The sequence below is a fragment of the Mobula hypostoma genome, chromosome 16, assembly GCF_963921235.1.
Source record: "Mobula hypostoma chromosome 16, sMobHyp1.1, whole genome shotgun sequence".
Taxonomy (NCBI): Eukaryota; Metazoa; Chordata; class Chondrichthyes; order Myliobatiformes; family Myliobatidae; genus Mobula; species Mobula hypostoma.
Window position 1 is genome coordinate 54,255,058 of NC_086112.1, and position 22,159 is coordinate 54,277,216.

The following is a 22,159-nucleotide window of genomic DNA, read 5'->3' on the forward strand; positions in this document are numbered from 1 at the left end:
AAGATTCTGCAGGTGCTGGAAATCTTGAGCCACACAAAATGTTGCAGGAACTCAGCAAGTCAGGGTGCATCAATGGAGGGAAATAAACAGTTGACATTTCCACCCAAAATCTCTGATCTATTTCCCTCCATAGCTGCTGTCCAACTTGGTAAGTTCCTCCAGTGGTCTCTGTGTGTCATCCTTAAATGATTGATTACCAAAGGCAATTTTAGAAAACCAATTTTACTGATTTTCAGTAAATGTAATATCAGCTTTGTACTGCAAAATAATACAATTCATCTTTAAATTTAGCTACAGGTTTAGTATTCAAAAGACAATACTATTTCCTGTTGGATAACAAAAAAACATTAATATACAGTAGTTGACTTCAAAATTCTCAGCTTCTTCCAAGCCAATTTTAATATCTCTCTGCTTCCCGTCTTGGTCTCAGAAACAATGAACATCGATTTTTTTAGTTTTGTTTTCAATGATTTGATACATTATTCCAGTTCTAAGTATGAATAGGTGAGAATTGATAATCGTTTTTGAAGTACTTCTGAGAACTAGTGTGTTAAGTCTTTTGATTGCATATAATATTTTCATGCAATTCTTTCTAGCTTTCCTACCAAAGATAACATTCTGAATGATGCAGTTCCTGCAATGAAGAAAAAGAACAGTAAATTGAGTTCATGGTTCAAGAGAAAAATAAATGCTTTTGGCTTTTAATGTCCTTTATTTTTATTTTATAGCAGGCAAAATAAAACACTATGGAGAGTATGATTAGACAGCACAACAGATGGCACAGATGTTTTCCTTACAATCAACAATTCAGAGCTCCTAGGATGTAACAGTTTTGCACCAAACAGTGTATTTATCTGTAATGATATTGGACACCTGTAACTAGCACAGTTGGTGCTAATTCTTTCACTTTCATCCCAATTTGACAAGGAAGAGACCAGTGAAAAACCTAAAAATATGAATTTGCAGAAAATTATTGTTCATGAACTTGCAAATCTCTGCCATGGATGGTACCAAGCCCAGCTGTGAAAGGAGGAGGTTTGGGTACGGGGCTAGAAACCCCATCCCGTAACGACTCAGTGCTACAGAAACAACAACAGAAGCTCCAAAGACCTCATCTCTGGGAGAGGAAGGACCTAGAAGATCGGCTACATCTGGCGACAACTTGAAAGATTGACCCAGGAAACTGACTGCAAGCTGCTGCCCTTTTATTGGAAGGAATAAAAATCAAAGCAGCCACCGACTGTACTTTGGCAATTAAGTAAACATCTTTTAGTTACCTGGGATTACTGCATAGATTAAACATTACACATGCAATTTCAGGGGACGCCTACAGGATGGCTAATAACAGAAATGGAAAGGTCCCTCAGTAACACAATACGAGGCACAACACTGAGCATCGGTACACACTGCTCAGGATTTGGACCAGGAGGCTGGAATCTAGCTCATTAGACTCCTCTCTGTGATATTGTCTTTGGGCCAAACATCTCCAGGTTTGTCAGTGAAAAATTATCAGTCACTGTGCTATACTCTGTATATGCCACACCTGACCGAGGTCTGAGTATTTAATGCAAAACATATGTATGTTCTAATCCCCATTACTAACTACTCTGTACAAAAATTCACAATAGTCAGACATGGTCAAGGAATAAACGCTGTAAAAATACAAAATTAGTAACTGATCTGGATGGTGAAAGGCCTTCATCAAGTGTCTTTATAATACGGGCATTCATTTCTTTCTTTGGTAACTCCATCACTTTCTAAGGAGACCATAATAAAGGAGTACAAGTTTTCTCTTTTGTGATAGGGATGCTGTGGAAATGAGTTAGTCGTGTGTAACACATCTCTATTGCTGGAGTTTATATTAACTCAGAACTCAACACAGATCTTTCCTCTCAACACCTGGAGGACTGGCTCAAATAAACCAAGAACAAGGAGAGAAAGGATATAAAATTTTATCTCCACTAAGAAAACAATGATCTTCAGTTAAATTACAACAGTCCTCAAACTTTCTGTTAAAATTTCAGCTGGGCACTCCTTGCTTCAATACAGTTGCAATAAACACTTCCTCAAGAACTTCTTTATCCAAGTTTCTTCCTGCAGGGAAAAATGAAATCCAGAATGTGAGTAAATCAAAAATCACATAATTAATTTGTAGGAATTAATATACCAATTAATGCAAAAAGAAAGTGCACCAAATGAACCACTGTTGGAAAGGCACAATTTTATAAAGAAGATCTATACAGTATTTCATCAATCACTGAATTAACAAATTAAAAATTACATGAATACACAGAGCAACAGCCTGGTCGGGCTCTCTGCATGAGAGGGGGTGTTGGCCTTGGTTTTTGGTTCTGGACTGGAGGGGGTGCTAGCCTAGTTAGGGTCACTGAATCAGAGGGGATGTTAGTTTGGTCTAGTGCTTCAGATGAGAAGGGGTGTAAACCCGCTCTGCGGCTCCTGCCATTCACTGTTTGAGGACCACTCATGCAAAACACTTTACTTCGTGTCCATTCCACTTGAAAAATTCACAAAAGCTAAGAGACATTTTTTTTTACAAAAAAGGCCAGTGATTCATTCCCGCCCACCATAAAAGGAGTAAGGAGTTCTAGATGGGCACATGGTAGCAGTGAAAGAGGTCAAAGAGATATACTGGAGGGAGGATATAGAGATTTAAGCTGTGTACATACATCTATTGATGCTTCTGGACACAACTTCAGTGATGTTCCTGGAATCATCGGGTGTTTCCAGTCTTTCAACATCATACAACCTCCTCCAGGTGACCCAGCCGGGGCTGATCAGACCCCAGCTTGTGTCCAGATGGCTAGCTACTTATGACTCCATGGCTCCCCTCTTTTGAGCCACAGCCATCTTGAGGCCCTCTCTGCCGCATCGGTGGCACTGCGGATGGCTCTCCTCTTCCTCTATCCCTTGGTCCAAAATGCCGAAGGCTCTAACTAAAGAATGGGCTACGAATCCCCTACAACCAACCTCCACTGGGAGACACCTCGCTCTCCATCCAGCCTGCTGACAGTTGCTGACCAGTCCTGCGTACTTGGACAGCTTCCTTTCAAAGGCCTCTTCCAAGCTATCTTCCCATGGAACTGTCAGTTCCAGCAGCACCACTTGCTTAGTAGACTCAGATACTAGGACAATGTCTGGTCGCAGGGTGGTGGCTGCAATATGGTTGGGGAACTTCAGCTGCCCTTCAAGGCATGTTTATAAAAATAAACATGAAAATTTAAAATGTAAGCTATTAAGAAACCAACAATACACATCTGAAACGGCAATACTGATGGGCAAGGGAGCCTTGGTGTGGGGTACAGGGAAAGCAGAAGAGTTTAAAGTTAAACACACTGCTCAGTTAAGGAAGAAAACCATTTAATTATTAAATCAAATTTGTTCTTCACCTTTCATGATTTATACAAAGTACGTGAATGAGCACTCACTATACTGTAACCTAAATGGCTACAGATAGGGAAGTCTTTCAGTACACACATGAATGGCCAGAAAACATCCTTCTTCCACACCATGACTTTAAACGATTTTGTGACTTACTAGCAATTGGAAGAAGAGGTTTTCTCAAATTGAAAAAGCATATCTCAGTAACTTCAATACTTGCTTACATGTATCTGAGGTTAAACCTACTCAAAATAAGGAAAAAGCCATTTTACTTAGTTACCTATAAACACAAATCTGTTGATTCTTTCATTGTCTGAACTCCAGTTAACAGAAGTTTCTTCTATCTCGTAAAGCTCATATACACCTTGGACAATCATCTGCTGTGGCTTTTCCTTTATGGACACAATACCCTGCCAAACAATATATTTGAGAACAATAAATTTGCTTACCAGAGGATAAAATCCAAAAAAAGTCACTTTGTGAAACTGCATTCTATTCGGATGGTCAAAAACATGTTTCATAACAAATCTGCAAATATTTCAAGTGCTTAGAACAAAAATAAAAACAGGGACTAAATAGGGATTTATTAGTTACCTTTAAGCATCAGAACTGTTGCTTTACAATCAGATTCCTACATCAAAAATTTTATTACAGAGAATAATGAAAAAATATCGATCCCAGGTTTTTTGGGGAGCAGAAGTATGACAAAGGAATGATAAAGACAGAAAATTGGTTGTGATCTGAAATATCAAATGGAAGCACACAGCATCAGGGAGATTTCCAACCCATTCTGTGGTCATTTCAGTACCCAGAAATCTGGATACTAGAAAAAAAACAAATCCAGATGTATAGACACAAACACGAGGAATTCTGCAGATGCTGGAAATTCAAGCAACACACATCAAAGTTGCTGGTGAACACAGCAGGCCAGGCAGCATCTCTAGGAAGAAGTACAGTCGACGTTTCAGGCTGAGACCTCGGTCCGAAACGTCGACTGTACCTCTTCCTAGAGATGCTGCCTGGCCTGCTGCGCTCACCAGCAACTTTGATGTGTGTGGTCCAAATGTATAGAGATTTGTGTGAGGGTGATAAGAGAGAGAGGCAGCTAGTGGGATAAAACATCCTGGAAAACTACCAGTAGAAAAAGGCTTTTCAGACTTCCTATAATACCACATATTGTCCCAATCCCTAAGTGTGTTTTCTTGTCATATCTATACATATGTGGGCTTAGCTAATCTAGCCCTCATCCTGGATTCCCTACTAGGATCAACGGTAGAAGTCGAAGTCATTTACAGTACAAGTCCCCGACTCCATAATACTTAGCATCAGGAATCTCCAATATTTTTGCAAGAAGGCATAGTTTGTGTGGAAATCTAAAGAATTGGCAAAAGGAACATGTTCAGCCAACGGGAATCACAACCAAACTTGAGTTTGCACTACTTCCTTTCCAACAGCAGTGACCTGATGGCGAGAACTGAAGACAGGAATCCTGTATCACTTTTCTGCATCGTACTGCAGGCAACCCAAAGCTAACTGAACCTCATGAGCTACAATCTAATAATTAAGTTCAGATTTAGGTTAAAATCTGCAATCTTCCTGGTGCTTACAGGTCTGGAATAATCACTTGTAAAGTTAATTATAAAAGTCCACAAAATCTATAAAAATTATCTTCCATTTGTTCTGTCATTTGTACTTCTTTATACCCTTTAATTAAAAGCAATTGCTTTTTCAGTTTTAGATGAAGTACAGGTACCCAAAGTCCCCATATAATATCAGGATTAAATCATCCAAAATATATCTCTGCTGAAAACTGTTATTCCTCATTTTCAGCACTAATCAAATGTTTAATGAATATTTACCTTTAATCGTATTATTTCCATTGTACACCCTGATTTATTCTTCAAGTGCTTTTCCCATAACAGATTCTAAAAGAAATAAGATGAATTTGCAATATACACTAGTTCATTTGAAACCGCTGTAAATAAATCTATTATTTAGATGTTAAAAACACAACCTTACAAATTAAAATCCCATGATGATGTACAAGATGATGAGAGGCATTGGTCGTGTGGATAGTTAAAGGCTTTTTTCTCCCAGGGCTGAAATGGCTAACACGAGAGGGCACAGTTTTAAGGTGCTTGGAAGTAGGTACAGAGGAGATGTCAGGGGTAAGTTTTTTTATGCAGAGAGTAGTGAGTGCATGAAATGGGCTGTCAGCGACGGTGGTGGAGGCGGATATGGTAGGGTCTTTTAAGCGACTCCTGGATAGATACATGGAGCTTAGAAAAATAGAAGGCTATGGGTAACCCTAGGTAATTTCGAAAGCACGTGTTAGGCACAGCATTGTGGGCCAAAGAGCCTGTATTGTGCTGTAGGTGCTCTGTGCTTTTATGAAAAGTTAAGGATGAATAACCAGCTAATTTATTTCCTGTAGTATTGGTTGAGAGATGAAGATATTGGAGACATCTTATTCTCTGGGACCTTCAATATCAACCTAGGTCAGGGGTGGCCAACCTTTTAAATCCCATGCGTCAATTTTTTCACACACGAGTTCAGATGCGATTTTTCACGCACGAGCTCTATATTAACATATTCTTACAAGAACTGAATGGGAGTACAAGAGTTACATGGCACATCTGAACTCGTGAGTGAAAAAACTGACGCATGGAATGTAAAAGATTGGCCACCCCTGACCTAGATCATTAAACCAGATAAACAGGACCATAATTTGTCACTTTTGGCTTCATCCATTTTCCAAGAAAATCTAATGGAAACTTGAAGCTGCAGCACCTTACTTCAACCAATAATATAACTAGGTTAATTATCTGCTCACTTTCTCCACTTCTTGCTCAGCTGCAGAAGAAAAGGCAAACGATTTCTCACGAAGAAATTCAGAACTCTGATCTTCAAATCACTTGCAAGTTAATTTTTTTGCTTTTTTAATATTTTCTAGGGCTGTTTACAGCGCCGTATCTCCCGTCGGTCTCCTTTTTTTGTTTGAATAGAGATATTGACAATGACCTGGCCAGCAGTTAATTATTGCATTGAGAAAATTTAGATCAATGACTGGAGGACACACTCTCCCTTTATGTACACTACAGAAAATGGTGAATTTATAGAAAGAGAATCCATCAAGCAAACCCAGGTTTGCACTTCCTTCTCTAGGAAAGAACAAAGCTCTAATCATACTGTCATACCCCAGTGACTCAGGTCAGGGAAAATAGTGTATAGCTCTTGAGAAAATATGGGTATTTAATGCCATTTATAACAATCCTTTATGCTGAAGTTTACATTTATTATAGGAAGTTGTTTTAACAATATTAAAATGAAAGATAATAGATCATTGAGTAAAATATGAGATGCATTATTCTATCAACTAGTTATTCCATAGACTGATGCAATACCAATTCAAAACAAATCACAAAATATATTATCATATCCAACAAACCACAAAAAGGACAGAGGCACCAAGATATCCAAACCAGGTGCCAACAATTAGGAATGACACGCACTCCCACTGGTTAAACTGAATTTTCAATCTGTTTTCTTTTTGACTTTAAAACTCACTTTCAAAGTGCTTACAGTGCCAGCCATAAGAAGAAAACACAAAAGCCAGCATTAAAAAAATACATGTATTGACAATGTGACTTTCAGTCAGAATTACAAGTGATTCACATATATTCTGTATGGCAAACAAAGGCAAGTTTAAAAAAATAAAAAATATTTAAAAACTTACCTGAAGGTATATGTTTAAGTTCTCTTCAAAAATGGTGCCAGGAATTTCAAATGTAACCGTAATGATACTCTGTAATAGCACAAATGCACAAAGCTTCATTCATTCTTGAGCAGTATTTCAGAAAAGCGGCTTCCATCATTAAGGACCCCCACCACCCAGGACATGTCCTCTTCACATTGTTACCATCAGGAAGGAGCTACAGGAGCCTGAAGGCACAGGAACAGTTTCTTCCGCTCTGCCATACAATTTCTAAATGGACATTGAACCCATGAGCACTACCTCATCACTTCTTTTATTTCTGTTTTTGCACTACTTACCTTAACTATTCAATATACATATATGCATAATATACATGTATAAAGAGTGTAATTCAGTTTTTTCCCATATTTATTATGTATCGCAATGTACTGCTACTGCAAAGTTAACAAATTTCACGACATAATGCCAGTGATATTAAACCTGATTCTGATACAGTTGTTAACAGGTGAATGAAGCTTGTAAACATCTAAATTCCGATCTTCTCATAATTCTCTTCAGTAACCTATTATCATATTCAATTAAATATTGAAAGTAATTCATCTCCATATTAATATATGATAGGTTTGTTTGTTCATAAGGAAACAATGCTAGTTCAATATTTTGATTAAACAAGCTCCAATACACTTTTTTTTGGTATACACTACAGCTCTCAGTTTTCTGGGGAAATCAATGGAACATCTGAGTATCTTTACATGGCACTTCTTTTAAGACTCCAGATGAAATCCACCAGGAGCTAAGGTTTTGTCCAACTGAAGCTTCAACAATTTGCACAATTCCACTTCCCCGGTAATTCTCCTTTTCCTGAGTTCCACCTTCCCTTACAATTCCTGACTTACAGCCATCTGCAATGTTACTTGCAGCTTCTACGGTAAAGCAAAATACTTATTTAATTTACCTTTTAACTTCTCACTTTGTTATTAATTCCATGGACTCACTTCCAACTGGGCTAACTCACCCTGTTAACGTTTTGGCTAGCTTTATCTTGTGCTCTTCATTTCCCTTCCTTATTAATTTGCAGATGAAAATATTTTTGAGAATATGTCATTGAGCTAATGCTTAGCTTTTAATTTTCCCCAAAATACCTAGATTTGGTGAAGGTCCATTAGATCGAAAAACAGCAATTGTAACTCCTAGATCCAAAAAAAGGGAGGGAGACAGGAAGCAGGAACTACAGGTTAATTAACAGTATCTGTCACTGGGAAAATGTAAAGCATTATAATTAAGGACGTTGCAACAGTCCACTTGTAAACATTTAAGGTAATCAGGCAAAATAAGCGTTATTTTGTGAAAGGAAAATCTTGTCTCATTTATTTGTGGGAGCTCTTTGAAGAAATCATGTGCTGTGTACAAAAAGGAACCAGTGAGTGCATTAACATTTCCAGAAAGTATTTGATAAGATACCACACCAATTGTTATTGTGGAAAATTAAAAAACAGATGGAATAGAGAGCAACATATTGGAGTGGATAAGGAATTTGCTGGCTAATGGGAAGCAAACAGAAAGGATAAATGGATCTTTGCTGGCTGACAAAATGTAACAAGTGTTGTTTTGCAGGATTTGGTTCTGGGGCCTCAAAATTAGGCAACTTAAACAAATAAATGGTATGAAGGTGCCAACAGTATGGTCTGTGAAGAGGATATGTGAAAGCTACAAAATTACATAGAAAAGTGGGGCAAAGAACAGACAAATAGTGCGTAATGTAGGAAAATTAAAAAGCATTTAACTCAATACTGAGAGACTGCAAAATTGACAGGTAGAGGGATCCAGGTGTCCTAATGGATGATTCACAATGTGCATGTATGCAGGTAGAGCAATGAATTGGGGAAGTTAACTGAATGTTACTGTTTATCACTAGGAGAAAAGAATGTGAAACTAGGGAGGTTATGCTTCAGTTGCATAGGGAAATGAGTGACACTACATTTGAGATAGTATATAAAGTATTGGTCTCCTTTTACAAGGCATAATGTTATGGTATTAATTGCTAATTCAATGCTTAGCATAATAAGGAATAATTTGATTTCAACGTACAAGACTCTAACAGTTCCTTACAGGGTGATGTAGAAAGAATATTTCTCTTGGGAGAACTCGAACCAGTGGTCACTATTTCAAAATAAGGAGTCATCCATTTGAAACAGAGAAGGCAAAATGATTGCTCTCAAAGGGAGTGGAAGCAGAGTCTGAATATTTTTAAAGATAAAATAGATCTTTGATAAGCAGAGGTTTAAAAGTTACTGTGAGTGGACTAGACTAGAGGTGAAGATACAATCAGATCAGCTGTAATGATATAAACAGTCAAACAGGCTGAAGGGCCAAATGGTCTACTCCTGCTCCTAGTTCCCAAGAAAATCTGTGGAAACCTGTGAGCTGTACCTACCACTGAAATTTGATCCACTTTAATTGAACTTTGGAAGTAGAGGACACCACACAGATAGCACTATATCATATGTTTAGTGTTAATGATCACAGAATGAACTTGTCCACATAGAAATACAGAAGCACCTATAGTCCGTTTAAAGAAAGCACTGCCGCAAGGCTACCACTTGCTGATATTAATAGGGACCTACTGAACACCTACTTTTAGGCAAGCAGTAAAAGAAGCTATAGTGGAATAGACACAGAAAATGTAATGGCAGCATTTCAGAGTTGGAAGGTTTCCCTGAGGCCATCTATTCTTAAAATTTCACAATCAAAAAGCGGCACTTTTTTAAAACCAAATTCAAAACTTTATTGTTAAAAGCGTAATCAGTACATATTCGTATTGCCAGATCTGATACCATAAACAATTTATACAGAAGTAACAATACCACAAATGCCCAGCTATGCCAAGATAGAGGCTTAGATAGAATGGACGTGGAGATGTTTCTAACAGTGGACGAGACTAGGACCAGAGGGCACAGCTTCAAAATACAAGAATATCCCTTTAGAACAGAGATAAGGTTGGATTTCTTTAGCCAGAGGGTGGTGAACCTGTGGAATTCATTTCTACAGATGGCTATGGAGATCATGTCATTGAATATACAGAGTTTGATAGGTCCTTGATTAGTAAGAGCATTAAAGGTTACAAAGAAAAGGCAGGAGAATGGAACTGAGAGGGAAAATTAATCAGCTATGATCAAATGGCAAAGCAAGCTCAACAGGCTAAATGGCCTAATTCTGCTTCTATGTCTTATGGTATCAGAACACAAAAATTTGAGATCTACTTCACTGATTATGTACAGGCACTCCAAATGTTCAAAACACTATGCTTTCTGAAAAATTGAGACCTTCTTGAATTACGCTGAAAAATTATGTTGTTCATATTTCAATTACCCTTTGAACACACCAACTGTAGATTTCATTTAATGTCAAATAAAAACAATCAAAAATTACTATATATAACAGCAAAATTTACACATGCCTTCAGAGAAACAGGATACCTTATCAAGGTGAGGTTCTGCCATCTGTACAAGACTTAATCTTTCTTGCAATCTAAACAAAAAAAACAATCATGTATATTTAATTCCTTTCAAGTATGCATTTAATTCCACCTATAATAAAAGCACAAACCCATAAAAAATTAAAAAGAAAGCAGACAAGATTATATCACTACTGAACAATTAAGACTGGATAAGGAAATAGTCGGAAGTGACTATTCTTTCAAGGATTTTTAACTTTCTTTTTTGCAGACACTTCAAGATTTGCTTCCTGTTCATCAACAACAGTAGACATTGATTATATATTTTAAAAATCTAAATGCCCATTTAAAAGAAACTGTTAAATTATCCTTGTATCTGTGACATTTCTTTGTTTGATACTCAAAAACAGCACGGCCTTCACTTTTTCAATAAGCACCAAACCAATTCATCAACAAGTTTCTCCATTCCCTAATTCATCTAGATTAAAAATCAAACTATTACTGAGTTCAGTATGTTTCAGAAGCGGGTCATACCAAAAATAAAATAGTAGATTCTGAAGGTCAGAATAAAAACAGAAAGTGCTGCAAGAACTTTGCAAGTAATAGAACATGTGTAGAGAATGAAAGAGCTAACATTTCAGGTCAATTATTAACTCTCTCCTGATTTCTTCACAAATGCTGTCTGACAAGCTGAGTTTTTCTATCATTTTTTGTTTTTTCTGATATCGACCATTAGCATTACTTTGATTTTCATTTTGAAAATAAGCTGTAACAGAAAAGATGGTAAGTGTAAGCCTCATTGTGTGAATTGTAGCAAACTTACCTTTCACTGGCTTGGCTGTCAAAAGCATGCAAATCAAGAACCTCTGCAAGTTCAACTCTGAAAGTCAATGAATAAAATCAAAAGTTGTGATTTCTGTTTATAGAATAATAAACATGAAATGTGATAAGTAATATTTTAGACGAAATGTTGTCTACAGCATTTCAATTTTTACAATGCTTGTAGATATTCAGCTTCTTGCAAATGAGCTTAAGGCAACGTCACATTTCTTTGGTTTGGGCTCATGCAATCAACAAATCATGCATTTTTATCTGAAATGTAATCTTAATCATTTAATAGAACTATACAGATAATTAAAGTTCATTTCTCCAAGAGGTCATGTATTAAATATTAAAATGAAATGCTACAACCAGAATAGATGTCCATTTATCTTAACAGTAGATACAAAGAAATTGAATAGTTGCTGTCAGTGAATAACAATAGATTCTGACCAATTGGGCCATCGGTTAATTGGCGCAGCCACTTACTTGGAACAACTATTAAAGAACAAAAACTGATTGAGAAACTAGCAGGGATTCCCTTCGTTTATTTAGGAAACTTTGCTGCTTAATTGGGGCAGGAGATTGTTGCCAAACAGTTTCTAACTAGTGTAAGTCACGTGCACTTGTGTTAGGCACTACACCATGCTGGGAGCTGACAAATTTTAAAGTGTCAGTTGCATGTGCTTCTGTTCAAAAACAGTGATTTTTGTCACTAATAGTTGGTGAGAAATAAGCAATAAGACAATTCAGCAACACACACAATATGCTGGAGGAACTCAGCAGGCTAGGCAGCATTTGTGGAAAAGAGTACAGTCGACGTTTTGGGCTGAAACCCTTTGACAGGACTGGAGAAAAAAAGCTGAGGAGTAGATTTGAAAGGTGGGGGGAGGGGAGAGAGAAACGCCAGGCGATAGGTGAAACTCGAAGGGGGAGGGATGAAGCAAAGAACTAGGAAGTTGATTGGTGAGAGAGACAGAAGGCCATGGAAGAAAGAAAAAAAGGGGATGGGGAGAGGAGCACCAGAGGGAGGCGATGGACAGGCAGGGATATAACATGAGAGAGGGACAAGGGGATGGGAAATGGTGAAGTGGGGTGGGGTGGGGGAGGTATTACTGGAAGTTTGAGAAATCAGTGTTCATGCCAGCAGGTTGGAGCCTATCCCAGTGGAATATAAGGTGTTGTTCCTTCAACCTAAGTGTGGCTTTATCCCAAAAGAGAAGGCCATGGATGGACATATCGGAATAGGAATGGGAAGTGGAATTAAAATGGGTGGCCACTGGGAGATTCCATTTGTTCTGGCAGATGGAGTGTAGATGCTCGGCAAAACGGTCTCCCAATCTACGTCGGGTCTCATCAATATACAAGAGGTCACACCGGGAGCACCGAACTCAGTATATGACGCCAACAGACTCACAGGTGAAATGTAGCCTCACTTGGAAGGACTGTTTGGGCCCTGAATGGTAGTGAGGGAGGGAGGGAGGGAGGTGGTGTAGGGGCAGGTGTAGCACTTGTTCCGCTTGCAAGAGTAAGTGCCAGGAGGGAGATCAGATGCGTCCAGCACATAATTCTCTGAAACCTCTGCCACCTCCAACTGGATCCCACCACCAAACACATCTTTCCCTCCCCCCCACCCCCACTTTCTGCAGGGATCACTTCCTAATTGATTTCCTTGTCCATTCATTCCTCTCCTCTGATTTCGGTTCCATCCGCCAGAACAAGTGGGATCTCCCAGTGACCACCCATTTTAATTCCACTTCCCATTCCCATATGACCATCCATGGCCTTCTCCACTGTCGGGATAAGGCCACACTTATACAACACCTTGTATTCCATTTGGGTAACCTCCAACCAGATGGTGTGAACATCAATTTCTCAAACTTCCAGTAATGCCCCACCTCCACTTCCCATCCCCTTGTCCTGCTCTCATGTTATATCCTTGTCTGCCCATCGCCGCCTCCCTCTGGTGCTCCTCCACCTCCCTTTCTTCTTCCTTCCATGGCCTACTGTCTCTTTCACCAAACAACTTCCTAGCTCTTTGCTTCATTCCCCCACCCCCTTCAAGTTTCACCTATCGCCTGGTGTTTCTCTCTCACCTCCTCCCACCTTACAAATCTATTCCTCAGCTTTTTTTCTCCTGTCCTGCCGAAGGGTTTCAGCCTGAAACGTCGACATTTCCTTTTTTCATGTGTGTTGCTCGGATTTTCAGCATCTACAGATTTCCTCTTGTTTGTGTTAAGAAAACACAGAACTGTTTTGCTCCGGGCTTGGAGATGGCAGAAATGGCCAGGAGTGAAAATCAAATGATTTTACTACTTCAAGTCAGGAAGTAGTGAAGAATTTTAAGGTAAGTTCCGACAACTTCCCCTTTCCTTTTCAGTCCTGAAGAAGGGTCTTGGCCCAAAACGTCAACTGTTTATTGCTAGCTGACCTGAGTTCCACCAGCATTTTGTATGCTAAGAATTTGAAGGTATCAACAATCATCTAGAATGTTGCAATGAAAACGAAGAACTAGAGGATGAAATCATCAAAAGCATTATACATTATCTGTACTAGGTATTTGTGCTGATATTGTTTGTTTACTATCAATCAAAAGAACATGCAGTGTATACTGGATGAATTCCTCCGTCAGTAATTATTAAGAATTAATACATAGTTTTATAGAATTGTTGTAGCATTGGTTGTGTCTAGTTTGTCCTGTATTTCATTTAATTACATAATGTGTTACTCAGTTAAACAGTAGCTTGTCGATTTTATATCTGTTCAATTATTTCCATGAAACTTCAGCTAATTGGCGCAGCCGCTTAATTAAGCCATATTGTGCTGGTGCTAACATGTTCCAATTAACAGGACTCTGCATTTCAGCTTTGCCATGAATTTTCAAAGTCACGTATACCTAAAATATGGTTAAAATATATATACACTTCACTGTTTGCCCCAAATTATCAGCTTGACTTTTAACATATTGACTCTTTGCTTGCCTATGAAACCAAGGTGCTATCTAACATTTTCTCATGAAGATTATTTATATACGTAGGCCAAAGCAATAACTTGATTATTTTGCCCCTAAAGGCAATCATGGTGGACTTTTAAGTCCTTCCCTAAATGTACAATGTGCATTTCCAACACCTGCTTCTTGATTACATAGATTAAAAATTGCAAACATTATTCAATACAACAGTTATGCCTGGTTAGCAATACAAATTGACATTTTTTGTCTTTAAAGAGCAAAATATTCAGTTATTGGCAAAATCACTTAAAAACTATGTAAACATCCTTAAACAATAAATGCAGTATGGCCTGGAAATATACACTTAGTGGTCACTTTATTGGATACAAGAGTGTAACCCAGGAAATGGGCAGTAAATGGGAAGACCCTGGGGATTGTGGAACAAAGAGACTTATGAGTACAATACACAGTTCGCAAAAGGCAGCATCACAGGTAGACCAGGTGGTGAAAAAGGCATTTGGTATGCTAGTCTTTATTAATCAGGCCATTGAGTTTGGGACTTTGAGCATTCTGATGCAGCTGTGCAAGATGTTGGTGAGATAGCACAGAATTTTGTGTACCATTCTGGTCACCTTGATATAGGATAGGCATAATAAAACTAGAAACTGTGCAATGAAAATTTATGTTGACATTGCCAGGACTCAAGGGCCAGAGTTACAGGGAGAAACTAGGCAGGATAGTACTTTATTTCTTGGAATGTAGGAGATTGAGGGGTGAAGGATATAAAATCATGACGGATAATGAGCCTTTTTCCCCAGGGAAGTGAACCAAAAACTAGTGGGCGTTAAGTTTAATGTGACTTGTAAAAGATTTTAAAAAGACCAATGAGGCAATCTTTTTTATACAGAGGATGGTGCGCATATGGAATGAGCTGTCAGAAGAATCGGTTGAGGCAAATACAGTAAAAGAATTTAAAAGACATTTTGTTAAATACATGCAGAAGAGGTGTTTAGTTGGATAAGGGCACCATGGTCAGCAAAAACGAAGTGGGCTGAAGAATCTGTTTCCATGCTGTATAGCTTAATGAAGCTGCAACACGTATACAAACAGCAAGCAGCAGAGAGAGCTAAGCAATCTCAACTAATGGAACTGATCATAATTCTGCAGATCCATCAGCTTAGGTGCTCACTTATTGTTGGGCAATTAGCAAAACAAGTATGCAGAAGTGTCCTGCAGATAAATGAGAAAATAGCTTTGGGTATTAAATAATAAGTAGCTATAGCAACGCAGGAATCCCTGGTTTGCACACCGTTAGCTGTTTGGCAGCCAGTCCAATTGCAGGAAAAGGGGAAAATAAATAAATAAGTGTATCTAAGAAGAATGCTCAATCGTCAATCCTGACTTTTATTTATTTAGTGATTCAGCACGGTGTAGGCCCTTCCAGACCTTCAAACCACTGCCCAAGCAACTCACCGACAGCCTAATCACGGGACAATTTACAATGATCAATATCCTACCCGGGGGAGGAAACCAGAGCACCTGGGGAAAACCGACACATTCCATGGAGGGGATGTACAGACTCCTTACAGATGGCATCAGAATTGAACTCTAAACTCTGTAATGTCCTGAGCTGCAACAGCGTCAAGTTAACAGCGATGCTACCGTGGCACCCCATTATCTTACATACAGTCTGCAGTAAACATATTCCAACGCTGGCTTCTCTTCTCCAAATAGTATCATCAGTAAAATATCTGATGAGGCTTTTGGCCCCAGCAGATTGTAACAGGTCATAATTTCAGAGATTCTTATTATTCATCTAAAAGATTTTCATTGTTTCTATTTGGTGCCTCTAGATGGAGCCCTGTGCCACATATAGAACTTAGCAGTAATCTCCTTGTTCAAGCAGTTAATGTCTCAAAGGATGAAAATACTAAATTAATTACTCAAAACATTGTGGCAGCCTTGAAGTGTACCTATTGTTGGCATCAGCACCTCAATATTGGCTGATTGTCATACAAGTCCTTAGGCTTGTGTTTGATCTACTTCAGGTGCTGTCTCTAGCGCAGTGGATTTCCTCAGTTTCTTCCCACATCCCACTGCCATGTTGATGAGCTTATTGGCTGCTGTAAATTGCCTTTAGCCTAGCTGAGTGGCAGTAGAAATCAAGGGGAGTTGATGGCCATTTCAGAGAACATGGAAATGTGAGGGAATGAGAAGAATGCCTGGAAGGGGGGAGCTGGGGTCTTTGGGGTTCTAACATTTAACTGTCATTCATCCTTTGGGGCACTCCTCTGTTTTCATGTTTGTTAAGAAAGAGAATTTCAGGATGTATATTGTACACATTTCTCTGACATTAAATGTACGATTGAAACCTATTCATTGAATGAAAATGCTTTGGAGAGGTGGCTTAGACTTGATGGACTCCTTCCACTACACAATAAAATATGAAGGGCAAAAGAAGTTAAAATAATGAAGATGAGAGGATTCTAATCCTTCATTATATTTTGAGGATTTTATGTTTAATGAACAACTAAGTGCCAGACTGTCCTAGATCCAGCCAATTATTTGGACTTGTAATGCTCCCCACAATAATCTGATCTGCAAAATTTGGGCCAGCTAAGCCAATCCTCCATAACTGGGCCACTATGAAAGGCTTTTGAATTATATTTAGAAGCCTGATTTAAAAATAGTTGAGTTTTAAATTCATTAAAATTATTTAAAATAATAAGGGAAAAAACTCATAAGTCTCAGAAATTAAAAATCTAAAGATAAAGTAAAATCTGCACTTTGATTTCATCATTCAAGGTCAGTGACCAAATTATAACAAATGGATTTAAGCTATTCATTCTAGTCATTGTTGGCATTATACCAAACACATAGTTGTGTTGTGTGTGTAAAGTATGTGTACTGTGTTGTGCACCTTGGTCTGGAGGAACAACGTTCCATTTGGGGGTATACCAGTGTACAGATGAATGATAACAAACTAAACTCGAATTTGAACTTGACACAAAGAGCACCCTACCCCGTCTCTTAAGAATGTCAGTCCTTCTTTGCTGGTTGCAGGTTCTTAAGAAACACCGGCCTATTGCAAGAATAATTTGGCTCAGAGTGTTGATTACTTAAGGTTTTTTTTTTAACTTATCAAAAATGCAGCTCACCTCTGCATGGCAGGATCTGACTATTGGTAACCTGGTTTATTATTGATACAGCCATATGATCGTTATGCCATCCATATAATTTTATTGCTACAGTACACTGAGCTGGTACAAGAGGAAATATAATAGAATGCAGAATAAAGTGTTAAGTTACAAAGAAAGTGCAGAACAGCCAGACAATAAGATACAAGACTATAACAAAGTAGACAGACACATCAAGGGATGAGTGATTATAATTCACAATACTTCTCAGGAGATTATAAACATCATCTTCTTTCATGTTCAATGCAGACATCAACCTGCTCTACATCCTAATGCTCCATTCACTCTCCTATATCCTTGCAATGTGCTTATGAACTGAAACTGGCAGTTTCCTCTACTTTGCTGCACATCGAAGTAAACAACCCTATGTACTTCTCACATATCTGGAATTATGCTACATTTACCAAATATAAAAAATAACATTTATTTATTTTACAAATTTAGATACACGTACCTGATGAGTCAGACTTTTAATATAAGGCACGAAACCATCTTAAATATGGAAAATAAGGAATTCGCAACCTTATGGATCAAAATTTCTTTTGGAGCTTACCAACCTTAATATAATAGGAATTGCCCATTAAGTGCCTTTTGCAAAGGATCAAATATTTCTACTTGTCTTGGATTATAATGTTTGTCTATTTATGGATGCACAGGAAGTGTTAGATTCAATGAAACCATCTTACACAAATCAACAGCAAAAATTATTCCAACCCCAAAAATATAATTGTAAGAAAATTATGGCATTAGCGCCTTTCTCCATTGTGTTGGGAACAACAGGATAACTCTGGACAAATGGGCTGCACCATAATTCTAACATATTTCATCACACTGCTTTTTGGAGAATTAATCAAACCTAACTGAAGCAACATTTAGATAGAAATTATATTAGAATTATTTCATAGCACATACAAAAATCATGAAATTTGACAAAATGGATTTCAATTGAAAGTGTATCCAAATTAAATTAAGATTAAACCATTTTGTCAAGTTCACATGAAAAATAGTAAAAATATTGCAATCCAAATTTAGGGAAAAAATCTACTCACCTTGATCTTTGTGTTTCAATTAATTTAGCAAGTCCATTGATTGACCTGAAATATACATGTTAGATTATACTCTGAAACTATTAATGGAAAATATGTGAATTTAAAGGCATGGTTCTATGTTGCCTTTAAATTGATAATACTTTTTCCCTATATTATGCAGAGATTACAATTCAAAAGCATTTATTTTCATTTTAGGCAACTTCAAATAGTGAAAACTATTTTATTAATACAATTGTGAAAGTTTAAAAACTATTTTATTAATTAAGTCTTCTTTCCAACATTGCAAACGATCCTAAATCTTATTGAATTCTGGATTGTTGGTACATGAATCTAAATGTAAAACACTTTGAAACCTTGAAACAATGTGAGGAAAAGAACATTTGGGCAAGATCAGTAATTGGCTGCCAATTCACGGTCACTAATAACAAAATAAAAATTTCTTGTTAAAATTCAGATCCACTGTGGAAAATGTAGTTCAAAACCTATATAACAGCAACTGAAATTAATTCCAATTTGGCCATAATCTCAAATACCTTACTTGTTTCTCCACAATTGTTTTCATTTGAACTTTGGGCAGTCCTTCATCTCAGGATGACCCAATTACCCCTACTTCCCAACTCTTTGCTTTCTCATGAAGTTAAGCCACTCTGTTCTACTCATTCTTTTGCTACAGGACAGGTGTTCCCAACCATTTTTATGCTATGGACCAATACCATTAAGCAAGATGTCCATGGACCCCAAGTTGGGAACCCCTACTCCAGAATTTCCACTGCAAGCACATCCAGATTTTAGTCTAAAATCCGCTTAATGGCTGGTTATCAATGTTTACCAGACTAAGAAAAACCATGTTCCCACTGTGTGTCAATTCAAGTGCTGCCCCTTGAGAGTCGCTGTTGATAAGCCAAATGTATTCACTATGACTATGTTGGTCAAAAAAGAACTACTCAGAATCACATCTTCCAATACTGTCCGAAGCTTATTAATCCATTGAAAAAGCATTGGAGTGTCCTACAAATCTCTCCAAAGAACTAATAATCACCAAAGTGGAAAATTCAACAATTTCTCAATAATTATTCAGAGATTATTGATTTTAATACTTGATTTGGACAAAAATCACTAATTAGCTTCCAATCCGCTGCCACTTTAGTGATTTTGTTTTGTTTTGATACATAATTTTAATTGACAACTTCATAAAGTTTTTTGAAATCAGCATCAGTTTCACACAAATCCTGAAGGTCTCCTCCTAGCAATTTTTGCTCTATTGCGCTAAATAGACTAACTATCCAAGTTAAAGAAACTGTCAGCATCTGTTACATTTAGTCCTAAGTTGCATTGATTTCAGAAACAAAAGTGCATTAAAAGCAGATGTCAGCTACACAAGAGCGGTCTCTAACATATTGATCTGAAGAATATTTTTAAAACATGAAAGAACAAGCAGAGTTTGTTAAGTGCGTCCAGGACGGATTCCTGTCACAGTATGTGGACAGGCCGACTAGGGGGAATGCTATACTAGATCTAGTACTAGGTAATGAATCAGATCAGGTCACAGATTTCTCAGTGGGTGAGTCACTAGGGGACAGTGACCACCGCTCCCTGGCCTTTAGCATTATCATGGAAAAGGACAGAATCAGAGAGGACAGGAAAATTTTTAATTGGGGAAGGGCAATTTATGAGGCTATAAGGCTAGAACTTGCAGGTGTGAATTGGGATAATGTTTTTGCAGTGAAATGTACTACAGACATGTGGTCGATGTTTAGAGATCTCTTGCAGGATGTTAGGGATAAATTTGTCCCGGTGAGGAAGATAAAGAATGGTAGGGTGAAGGAACCACGGGTGACAAGTGAGGTGGAAAATCTAGTCAGGTGGAAGAAGGCAGCATACATGAGGTTTGGGAAGCAAGGATCAGATGGGTCTATTGAGAAATATAGGGAAGCAAGAAAGGAGCTTAAGAAGGGGCTGAGAAGAGCAAGAAGGGGGCATGACAAGGCCTTGGCGAAGTAGGGTAAAGGAAAACCCCAAGGCATTCTTCAATTATGTGAAGAAAAAAAGGATGACAGGAGTGAAGGTAGGACTGATGAGAGATAAAGGTGGGAAGATGTGCCTGGAGGCTGTGGAAGTGAGTGTGGTCCTCAATGAATACTTCTCTTCAGTATTCACCAATGAGAGGGAACTTGATGATGGTGAGGACAATATGAGTGAGGTTGATGTTCTGGAGCATGTTGATATTAAGGGAGAGGAGGTGTTGGAGTTGTTAAAATACATTAGGACGGATAAGTCCCCAGGGCCTGACGGAATATTCCCCAGGCTGCTCCACGAGGTGAGGGAAGAGATTGCTGAGCCACTGGCTAGGATTTTTATGTCCTCGTTGTCCACTGGAATGGTACCAGAGGATTGGAGGGAGGCGAATGTTGTCCCCTTGTTCAAAAAAGGTAGAAGGGATAGTCCGGGTAATTATAGACCAGTGAGCCTTACGTCTGTGGTGGGAAAGCTGTTGGAAAAGATTCTTAGAGATAGGATCTCTGGACATTTAGAGAATCATGGTCTGATCAGGGACAGTCAGCATGGCTTTGTGAAGGGCAGATCGTGTCTAACAAGCCTGATAGAGTTCTTTGAGGAGGTGACCAGGCATATAGATGAGGGTAGTGCAGTGGATGTGATCTATATGGATTTTAGTAAGGCAATTGGCAAGGTTTCACATGGTAGGCTTATCCAGAAAGTCAGAAGGAATGGGATCCAGGGAAGTTTGGCCAGGTGGATTCAGAATTGGCTTGCCTGCAGAAGGCAGAGGGTCGTGGTGGAGGGACTACATTCAGATTGGAGGATTGTAACTAGTCGTGTCCCACAAGGATCTGTTCTGGGACCTCTACTTTTCGTGATTTTTATTAAAGACCTGGATGTGGGGGTAGAGGGGTAGGTTGGCAAGTTTGCAGACGACACAAAGGTTGGTGGTGTTGTAGATAGTGCAGAGGATTGTCGAAGATTGCAGAGAGACATTGATAGGATGCAGAAGTGGGCTGAGAAGTGGCAGATGGAGTTCAACCCAGAGAAGTATGAGGTGATATACTTTGGAAGGACAAACTCCAAGGCAGAGTACAAAGTAAATAGCAGGAGTTGCCTCACAGGTAGATAGGGTAGTTAAGAAAGCTTATGGGGTGTTAGCTTTCATAAGTCGAGGGATAGAGTTTAAGAGTCGCGATGTAATGATGCAGCTCTATAAAACTCTGGTTAGGCCACAATTGGAGTACTGTGTCCAGTTCTGGTCGCCTCAAGCAGATACACTCATGAAGTTTAAGAGTCTATGAGACAGGTATATGGAGGAATTTAAGGTGGGGGGTTATATGGGAGGCAGGGTTTGAGGGTCAGCACAACATTGTGGGCCGAAGGGCCTGTAATGTGCTGTACTATTCTATGTTCTATATGTTAAATCAACTCCATGAAAAGAGGCAAGAAGTGATACCAGCAGTGGGACTGTGTTAACATCTCTGGTGTTCCTCAGTCTTAGCAAACTCCCATATGGTAACAAAGGAAATAATCCAGCATATTTTTCCTGTGATGGTGAGAGTTGCTAAATTGCCA

The 22,159-nt window shown here is 38.5% G+C and overlaps 1 protein-coding gene across 4 annotated transcripts in view; it reads right to left on the bottom strand.

The window, feature by feature from the left end:
- Positions 1–236: 236 nt before the first annotated feature.
- The window catches only part of cbwd (COBW domain containing), a 48,820-nt gene continuing 26,897 nt past the window's right edge, over positions 237–22,159 (bottom strand). For 2 of the 4 annotated variants that reach the window (XM_063068957.1, XM_063068958.1), the window contains exons 10-16: positions 18,584–18,628; positions 11,392–11,448; positions 10,591–10,642; positions 7,136–7,204; positions 5,259–5,324; positions 3,680–3,809; positions 239–2,094 (exon numbers count right to left, since the gene is read on the bottom strand). In XM_063068957.1, coding sequence (XP_062925027.1) covers positions 2,021–2,094; positions 3,680–3,809; positions 5,259–5,324; positions 7,136–7,204; positions 10,591–10,642; positions 11,392–11,448; positions 18,584–18,628 — 493 coding nt within the window. In that variant the 3' untranslated portion in view covers positions 239–2,020. Of the gene's footprint in view, positions 2,095–3,679; positions 3,810–5,258; positions 5,325–7,135; positions 7,205–10,590; positions 10,643–11,391; positions 11,449–18,583; positions 18,629–22,159 lie in introns of all 4 variants that reach the window. The other 2 variants (XM_063068956.1, XM_063068959.1) reach the window with 2 other exon arrangements.